The sequence below is a fragment of the Grampus griseus genome (assembly GCF_964374135.1).
Source record: "Grampus griseus genome assembly, chromosome: 4".
NCBI classification, from domain to species: Eukaryota; Metazoa; Chordata; class Mammalia; order Artiodactyla; family Delphinidae; genus Grampus; species Grampus griseus.
The window spans coordinates 1825001-1835627 of record NC_138997.1 but is presented as its reverse complement, the minus strand read 5'-3'; the positions used below and the strand labels follow the sequence as shown (position 1 = coordinate 1835627).

The window sequence follows — 10627 nt, the reverse complement described above, 5'->3', positions numbered from 1 at the left end:
CTCACTACAAATAACTCAGTTTCGTTTCCTTTTATGGATGAGTAATATTTCATTGTATATATGTGCCACATCTTCTTTATCCATTCATCCGATGATGGACACTTAGGTTGCTTCCATCTCATCTCACACCGGTCAGAATGGCCATCATCAAAAAATCTAGAAACAATAAATGCTGGAGAGGGTGTGGAGAAAAGGGAACCCTCTTGCACTGCTGGTGGGAATGTGAATTGGTACAGCCACTATGGAGAACAGTATGGAGGTTCCTTAAAAAACTACAAGTAGAACTACCATATGACCCAGCAATCCCACTACTGGGCATATACCCTGAGAAAACCATAATTCAAAAAGAGTCATGCACCAAAATGTTCATTGCAGCTCTATTTACAATAAGTGATGTATTTCTGACTACACATCCTATCCTCCCATGAGACTTCACTAAATACCCTCTTCACTTCATATACATCCAGTGATGTATTTCCATGATGTTTGAGTGCCCGCTCTTGGGCACCTGTCTGGCTGTTTGGTGAGTGCAATCCTTAATTCGTTTTTATTTTTAGGATACATGTTTATCACATAGCGTTACTGTGTGACCTGTATCTTCGCATGCGAGAGTTACCTGTGCCCCCATAGAGACGTGCTTCCACCTCCTACTAGTTCTGTGACTTTGAGCAAATTACTTTACCTCTCTGTGTCTTTGTGCCTCAGGTTCCTTACCTGTCAAATGAGGATAATACCTGTAGCATGCATGTCCTAGTGTGATGCCTTGAACAGAATATGTGCTTTGTCAGTGTAAGCTATCATGACCTTTATTTTGAAGCAGCGCTAAGTACTCAAAGACGAATAAGACATATTTACTCCCTGCCTTCGGGAAGCTCACGCTATCATACAGGAAGTAGATGTTTAAGCAACCCACTGAAAATATAGCATCGTTGTTGTATTAGAGAAATTTCCACTAAGTACAGCGTTTGCACACAAAAGCACTTAATCAGCTTTACTTGGGGTCCAGTGGGTGTGAGGGGGTCTAGGTTACATGCTACAAGGAAGGGACATCTTCACAGGCTACTTGAGCGATTACTTGGTTTATGCTAAGTTACGTATCAGAACGATTTTTGTCGAGACTTCTTGATAAGGATGGGGAAATAAAAAGGCCAATCACGATCGTGCGGATACCTGGGAATGAGAGCCGGCCAAGTGGAAAAGGCACGTTATCCATACATGAAGGTGAAATAGAAAGTGAAAATAGTAAACCGTGGATGCTTTTCAGCCATTAACGATCAATTTTATGTCTGTGAAAATGTTTTCGTGTTTTGTCATTGTATTGGGAGAGAAAACATGGTAAGAGGAATAATATGGTAATGCATAAATAATGAATGTAAACCTGAAAATTAAACATGAAAATGCATTGAAATGCACACATTACAGTAAAAAGAATACATTTTGATATGCAGAAGTTTTATGTAAACTACAAGCCCAGATATTAGTATTTTGTAATTGTATAGAGCTGAACAGTATCTTTATATACATATTAAAAATAAACATTAAAATGCTTATTTGACACTGTATACTCAATCTAGGTTTTTAACCAGTCCTTCAAGTTTTTATTTGCAAAATGTTTTTACATTTTCTAGAAGCTAATTAATATATAATAATGGCAATTTATGTTTGTATGTATAACTCCACCTTTTTCAAAAATGGTTTTAAGGACAGCCACTAATCAAAGATGAGCATGTGTATTTCCTTACCAATTATTAGACTGAAAAATTGTTCTCCTCATAAATATTTAAGACATCAAGAAAAATAAATGTAAGTACTTACTTTAAAAATCTATGGCAAAAACATTTCAAATGGTCTTTCTATGAACTGTCATGCTGTATTTCTGGCCAGTTCTATGCAACTGTCTTACTCAGAGTAAGTTTCGTTTCTGGATACAAACCCAATCACAAGAGTGCATCTTAATTCAAAAGGTAAACTAATAATTACCCTCCCCCAAAAAAAGTCCTTCTGGGTTTAGCTTTCTTACTCTTCAGATATTCAGCTGGTTGTCTGAGAACTAAAGAGATCCCATCTGATAAATGGGGACAAAAGGATGGGGGTAAGGAATCAGCCCGGGATTATAATCCTGGCTTTTCCTTTACCAGCTCTGCACAGCTGACTGATGACTTAACTCCTCTGTCCTGAAGATGATCAGCTCTTTGAAACTTACACTGGTAACTAATTATCCTTTGATGTTGGAAACTGTTATTCAGATACTTGGTGTATACACTTTTTTCCTAACTCCAGGAAGCTATTTCCAGATATTGAAGCACAATTTTATTCACCATAAGTTATTGTTTTTTAGGTGAAGAAAATGCGGAAGAGAGGACACAGTGTAAACATGACTCCAAAATTCTTTCCCATAAAATGTTTCGACAACTAATTATGAAGTACGAATACTGGAAGTTAAATTTTGAAGAATCAAATACTTTAAAATAAATTTTAAATAAAAAAAGCAAGGCATAAATTGGGGCTTGATTTAGTTACTTTGATTCATATATCCTACCTAACTAGTTGCTTAATTTTCTTTCGAAAACCCCTTTAAAATATCCATAATAATTCACTCCAATCCACTGTATATTTTTTTGAATTAAAAAAACTCTGAAGGTAAGTTAACAATGTTATAAATAATTAGCAGAATAAATGCTATAGAGGATGTGGGATATCTTTAATACAGACATGAACATACACACACAGAGAAACACAAACAATATTAAACAAAAATGAACAAAGACATGCTTATCTCTTGAACACAAAGAGCTGACAGGATAATGCACATAAAACAGACTTGACAGGCTTCTAAGATACAGACTAAGTATAGTTATAAATCCAAGAATGCGTTTTAATTTAAAAAGAACCCCAAATAAAGACGACAAGCTTCACACTGATTGTCCACGCCAAACCTCACTGAGAACTGAGGCACATATTAGCAAGAAGGCTAAAGATTGACGTGCTGTCTGTGATCTCAGAATCACGGAGAACTCAGTGTCACGTGCGACTGCCATTCCTGACTTAGACTTCAGTAAAATTGTTCTGAGAGTTGAGAGAACAAGCCAAGTCTAATTTGGGGAGGGAGGGACGGTGGGAGGGAGAAAGGCACAGGCAAAGCAAGAGCATATAGTTCAGAACACTATAGATTTAGATTTTTGTAAGTATCTCGAGAACCTTGTAAATCATTTTCCTGAGGCCATTTCCTTGTAAATCTGTAAATATTTACGCAAAAGTGTGTTTAGATATGGGTCAAATATTCAATAGCCTAAAATTGTAACAAGCATGGGGTTTTTTTTTTGGTTTGTTTTTTTTTTGGTAACACAAAATTCTTGAGGGGGAGAAGGTGATTTTTACATGAAAAACCTCTAAATTGCATTATATTATGTCAAAAAGAGAAAGAAATAGAAATCATGCTTACATTCATTTAGAATTGATTTTGGTTCTGATTCTTACCAAATGGACTTTCTTATCTATTAATATTGGCAATATAATGGGTGATAATTAAAATACCATGACCGTAACACATAAATTCTTAAATGTAACATATAGTTTTCTTTGGTTTAAGAAATTCAACAAAAGGGCAGATTCCTCCAAAACACCTTCCATCTGAAATAAAATACCCTCAATGAATTTAGGTGTGATTTAATGTAAATGTTAAATAAAATTTTAAAATGATAAGTTGTAATACTCATTTTAAGAGTTTTCATGAATAAATTCTCCATTGGCCAGCTTACCGTTAAGAACCTACCAGCTTGTTTTGAAATATTTTTCTTTAATTTTTGTTGCAGTTTAAATGTCAGGTGCTATTTAGCTACTGACCTAAAAGATTGGGTTGGCCAAAAAGTTCATTCGGTTTTAAGTAAAAAGAAAAGACACATTTTTCATGTTCACCAAGAACTTTATTGAACAACGTGTTCATTAACCAAACGAACTCTTTGGCCAACCCAATATATTGAATGATATTTGAATAAACTCTTATCCAAAGAAATAGATTCTAGAGATATACCTTAGCCCTACAGGTGGCAACAATTTAGAACTACCAAACTGTGGTATTTGTTAATGGATTTAATTTGACTCTTTGAAAACAGAGATAGAAATATTGATTGGTTGTCAAACAAATTTATGGACAAGCACAGTTTATGAAACCTAAGGTTTTTTTTGAGAGAGGAAAATATTTTGAGCCTATATTTAAAGAGACCATTGGTGACTGTCATCAGATATCTACTCTAAATTAAAGTTTGAATGTCTTGTTGGACAGAAATATATAACTCTTAATTGTCAGAGTTATCCATATACTCAGATTATTTCTAAGTGAACGGGATCAAAATCTACACCCTTTAAAGAAAATATAATACTTAATTATCAGAAAAGAGGTTTCCAGTTTAGCCCTTGCCTTCAGTTTCTATTTTTTCAAGATACATTCAATAAATATTTGTTAGACTGAATTAACCGAATTAGTGAATGAACATCATAGGCTAGAACTGCCTTTCTAATGTCTTAAGATGATAAAACAAATTTGGAACTGAATACAAAAACGTTTTTCTGCACCAAGTGGCACCCCAATGCATGAACTTATTTCTTTAGACCACTTTTTAAAGAAGAGACAATGTTTCCTTATGTTTTAAGTGATCATATTACGTTTCCTTTCCTCATCCAGGAAGACAGTCCTAGCATCCACTTCCTCCAGGTGAGAAGACAAGAGACAGAGGGAGACGTGCAACAAGGGCGGGGAAAGCTAGAATTCTGGTTCTGAGTCCCTCCTAACTGCTTAATCCACTGCCCCACATTCCAACTTACAATAAAATGAAATTGGCCCATGAACCTGAAAGGGAAAAAAAAAAGAAAGAAAAATGACCAAATTCATTCAGTGAATTCAGGCATATCCAATGAAGTAACAGTGAGTTTATGCATCTCCACAAAGCAACTTGGTTCTGAAATACAGCAAGTCCCCTGTGTAGGAACGAGTTCCGTTCCCAGAGCACGTTCGTAAGTCCAATTTGTTCGTAAGTCCGACTAAGTTAGCCTAGGTACCCAACTAACACAATCGGCTATATAGTGCTGTACTGTAATAGGTTTATAATACTTTCCACACAAATAATACATAATAAACAGGCACAAAAAAATAAAGAAAACATTTTTAATGTTACAGTACAGTACCTTGAAAAGTACCAGCTACATCACCACTGTTTTTACACTTGCTTCCAGACAGCCTGGGCTTGAAATAAAGATACTGTACTACTGTACTCTATACAGTCCTGTAAAGTACACAAAAGCACAACCACTTGTAGCGTACACACACATGTGACAATGTACACGAGACATGTGAACTAACCTACGTGGCTGGACATGCGAACACACGTTCGCATCTTTGAAAGTTCGCAACTTGAAGGTTCGTATAGAGGGGACTTATTGTATCAAAATTGACTTTTACCTAGTGGGGGAAAAAGGCAATTAAAAAATAATCTGGAAGTGCTTGTGGGTGGAGTTAAAATAGAGAATCGGCTCGTGTTCATTCTAAAGTGACTTGAAAAAGAATTCTGATGCGCAAACATATTAAAAATAGAGTTCTCACTCTTCCTGCTTCACTGAAGAGCCTCCCTTTTCCTACAGAAACTCTGTAAATTGTGGGGCTCTTTAAGTACATGGAGGAATATAACAAATTTGCAATTGTTGGATCAGAATATGTGGCTGATGCAGAAATAGAGCTGAGCAGGAAATTTTTACTTCATGCCTGAAATTCTTAGTCATTTTTTTGGTTATTAAGAAGACTCTGAGACTGTCAGTCTTGTCTTTGACAAAATGAACTGCATTCTAAGTGCTCTCAAAGCAAAATCTCTCAGGAAAGACAAGTCAGAAATAGATGGGATACCATGGAATAAAAGCCAAAGGGCAAGATGCATGAAATTTTTGAACTGGATACCATTCGAAGTATAACATATGAAAAATTGCAGTTGTACATAAGGGCAGGAAGAGAATGTAAAATGGTGAAGCGAGAAGGAAAGGAATAGAAAGAGGATATAAAACACAGACACAAAATCTTATGATCCAGGCCTTCCCTGGTGGGGCAGTGGTTGAGAGTCCGCCTGCCGATGCAGGGGACAAGGGTTCGTGCCCCTGTCCGGGAAGATCCCACATGCCGCAGAGCGGCTGGGCCCGTGGGCCATGGCCGCTGCGCCTGCGCATCTGGAGCCTGTGCTCCGCAACGGGAGCAGACACAGCAGTGAGAGGTCCGCGTACCGCAAAAAAAAGAAAACAAAAACAAAACAAAAAATCTTATGATCCAGATTTATTCCAGGCACTTTCCTACCTGCATTGGATATTAGGTCATTTGTGTTAGTCTGTGCTTTGCATATCTTCATTTATACATAAATATGTTTGAACCTTCGTGTACTTAGAGTGCTATACACTATCTATGAGTTGTTCTTGTTTGAAACATAGAAATAGATAATTTATTGATTAGTAGCCAGTAGAATTCCCAGTGTCATGGTCTTACCAAACCAACACATTGAGAGAATGAATACTTCCTTTTAAAAAATTTGATACAACTGTCACAAACCATTTAATACAACCCCAAATTCTCATTCAGAATATCTTGATGATTCATTTATACTTACCCATTTTTCATGTTGGAGCTTAAAAATAAACCAATTTTAAATACTGGAACACTTTACACAAAATTTACTCTACTTTTAAACAGACATTTATATCATTCTGTTTCCTTTAATAAGCTTATTTAGAGTTCATATAAAATTTGTGGAACTTAACCAATAAACTCTCCCAAGTTCATAATATATTACTAATAAACCTTACATCATCAGGTAAAGTTGGCAATATAGAATGTATGCAACTAATTCAATCCGTACACCTACCTATATCATTTGAATTAGAAGAAAATGGAATATTTGCCTGAATTACATGAGGATTTTACACGACAGACTAGCAGGCTCTCAAAGTGCAATAAATAAACTCTTATCCAGCCTAAAACAGGTTTAAAGACCCACACATACATTTTAAGGTAGAAGTGATACTTGAGTTTTGTTTAAATTTACTGGGCTGATAAGGCTAGGATATGATGAGATAGGAAATAGAAAAATGGGAAGAAACCACATTGTATTGTTTTCTAATTCGTTTCAATAAGTGTTTTCTTCAATGGCGTTGTCAAGGTGTTGTATTAAAATCATCCTGTAGGGTTAGTATATTGCTAATGCTTCCCTTCATTTGCGCAATCTACTACCATGAGCACCCAAATATTTATAGAATTTGCAAACTCAGGATGGCAGAATAACATGATTACTGTATTTTTAAGCAGATGCATTGGTATACTCTACTTTTAAACATTAAATTATTCAAATGGCAAAACTCTATACAAGAAATGTTAATGTGCAATTGTGAAGAACTAAAATGCCTTAATTTTAGAATATACCTAAATATTAAGATGATCACCTTTGTAAAAAGAGAATCAAAACTGCAAGAGTTTCAGTTTCTCATCAATACTCTCTCTCAGTAAAGCAGGAAGCGAAAACTTTGTTGAAACATGTAAGCTGGGAAATGTGTTACCTTGTGGAATTTTTAAAGCAAGTCACCTTTCTGCTCTTTAATACCGTCATGACAGCAGCTGAGCTGACAACATACAGTGCCAAAGGAGAACTAAAATTAATTAATAGTAATATTTCTACATATGCCCAAAGCACTTAATGACTGTAAGCTTGGAATGTTGAAAATGTTAATCACTTCAGCTTAAAAAAAAGTTATTTTTCCTTTCTTATATTTGTACCGAGCTGATGTATAAACTGAGCAAAGGATGTCCTTGTTGAGTAGAAACACCCGGGTTTGTTTGGGAATACATTCAAGTACCTTTTTTTGGTTTCTCATTATTAGTAGTTTTAAGAACTATCAAGTAAAAATAAATAAAGATCATGGCCTTTTGTAAGAACATGTTTTATATATGATTGAAGTTTTTACAACACTCCGAAAAAGCCATCTGATGTTAGATTTAAAAATAAAATCAAAAGCATTTTCTGACACAGTACACATGAAAAACTGGAAGTTCCAATATCTTCAATAGAAGTTGTAGAAAGTGTATGTCTCCTCGGAGTCTGACACCCACTTAACACAGCAGAAAATAAGGTACCATATACTGTAAACAAAAAAGTACAGTAAAGGACAGTTGTAAATTTACATAAGAATAGTTCATAAACATTTTGGTCTTTCCATAACAGTTTTTATATAAAATGAATTAAAAAAACCTTTAGACAGCTGTCGTCACTCTGTCTGACCACTTTTCACTTAGATGCACACAGACATGTTTATATAGCAATACATTGATGCACCGTTACATGGATATTATACTATGATTACTGCTTGTAACTGAGATGTGCCTTATCCAATCAACATTATCCATAGTTGAAATACTCTTACATTATGTATTCTTGTCATGTTGTATCTATAAAAACATGAAAATATAACTTTACATTATTTCAAGTATTTACATGAGTTCAAGCTTGACAGAGAAAAATTGATAAGCTACAATTTTTAGAAGAGTAGGCCCAGAGGTACAATAAATAAAGAGCATTTTTTGTTTATAGTCATCTGTTTCATTTTTAAAAACTCATTTGAAGTATAATGTGGAAAACAATTAGTCTGCAATTTGGTCATTCTAGCATTGATGATTGATTTCAACTTAAAATGCACCTCCAACATTCCTGATGAGGAGAAATGCACTAAAATTGTATTGTATGATCTTGGAATTTGTGATTAGGGACAGCTAAATTTAGGCAAGAACGTCATGATACCTCATGGCACCATGGTCCATGCGAGTGGTTGCTATTAGACCCTACATTTCTCTTTCCCTCCTGTGATAGATAATAAATAAGAATGTTTTCCAGGCACTGAGTAAAACACCAAGTGCTACACAAAGGCGTACTTGCAGAAATAGCAAGCATTAGCTGAACGTTAGTGATCACTTAAAACCTTAAATTAATTTTATTTTAGAGAGCTTCGGTGGAAATAAATGGTCTTTTATGAAGGGAAAGATAGCTCCTTTAAATTTCTTAACTAGAGAAATATAAGTTCTTTAGTCAAAAGCCACAGAAGTGTGTTTTATCCACACTGGGCATTTTAAAATAGCCATTCCACCTGAGGAATAAGTATAAAAATATATATATTAGGGTTGTTTATATTGATGGCAATGGGAAGAAACTATATCGCAGCTGACTCAAAAGTGCTTAAACTTTTCATAATATGTAAGATTTATGACAGCTCTTACACCTTTAAAAGCCAAAACTCAGGTTTAGTTTACGGAATTTGATCAGTGGGCACCTATCTACTTTCAGGGCATCTCTAACTTCATCTATAACTAATACTTCTCTCTGTCAGCTCAAACACTTTAAAACAGAACCTCACATACTCTGATATTTGTTTTTAATATTAGTTTTTAAAATCTATTAGCATTTACCTACAGAGATTAAATGCTTTATGCTAAATATTTCTTTACATACGATAAGACATACTTAAAAACAGGTTCAGATTTTATCTGGGGACAGCTTTATACTTTAAGGACCACCCGGCCTTCTTTAAAAGGGGGCAAATTTCTCTGGGAACCTAAGAATTTAATAGTGTCTTTGAACTCCATTGATGACCAAACTGTAGCTAAGCAAAATTAATTGGACCACTTGCAAATAAAACAATAGAAAAGTGTTTATTTCAAATGTCAAGCACTGCCAAGTAATTTTACATTAACACCAAATGTTAAAGAATAGGACACATTAAAGTTTTAATAACAATATTAAATTACTACAAGATTTGAATCTTCTCTTTGTTTTTCTTTCCTTAGCATGTACATATTTGGCTTTGAAAAATACGTAACTGATACCCAAAGCCTTTCTAATTACGTCCCACTCAGTTTAATCGTTGTTGTCTTATTCAACCAATATGGAAGCAAATTTATTGAAAAGCCAGTTTGTTTGTGAAAATACCTAAAAATATTTTTTTAAGTTTAAATGTCTTTTTTTCTTTTTCTTATAAAACATGTCACATCTTGATGCAGTTGATGTCAAGTGTGCTTAAGTCATTATGAATCAAGAGACTAACAATAGTGGCTGCAGAAACGGGTCTGTTGTCTGTACAAAGACGTCAGTGAAATTAGAGTACTTCCATGGTAGCTGTGCATGTCCGCCAAGCTTCGTCTGGAACTGGAGTAGAAAAGGATGTTGTGTCTTTAGGTGACCGTTCCTCACAACTCAAGATGAATTCCACATATTTAAGAATTCTTGGCTGAAAGAAAAGTCTTCAAGATACTGGATGCCTCTCACCACTTTGTCAATAAACACACAAGAAAACCATTGTGTAAGGCACTCAAAAGGTTCTTATCAATCACGAGATATCAGTCACACTGACATTCATTCTCATGCCAGGACTCACGTAAGGGACAGCATGCACTGCTTTTGGAAATTCTGGAGTCATAACACGTCCATTTTCTCCAGTACTTCCTGTAACTGACAGCCTCTCCTCTCTCCTCATGGCATCATTCAAGGTCATCTTAAATGAGAGGTGGGAGGGAAAGAAAGAAAAAGAAAGCATACGTTAAGGTTTTCAAATGTATCCA

The 10627-nt window shown here is 35.1% G+C and overlaps 1 protein-coding gene across 2 annotated transcripts in view; it reads right to left on the bottom strand.

Annotated features, from left to right (window-relative positions):
* Positions 1 to 10395: 10395 nt before the first annotated feature.
* GRIA2 (glutamate ionotropic receptor AMPA type subunit 2) overlaps positions 10396 to 10627 on the bottom strand; it is a gene marked incomplete at both ends in the record, with an annotated part of 158463 nt that continues 158231 nt past the window's right edge. For both annotated transcript variants that reach the window (XM_082653454.1, XM_082653453.1), the window contains one exon: positions 10396 to 10560. In XM_082653454.1, coding sequence (XP_082509580.1) covers positions 10396 to 10560 — 165 coding nt within the window. The remainder of the gene's footprint in view (positions 10561 to 10627) is intronic.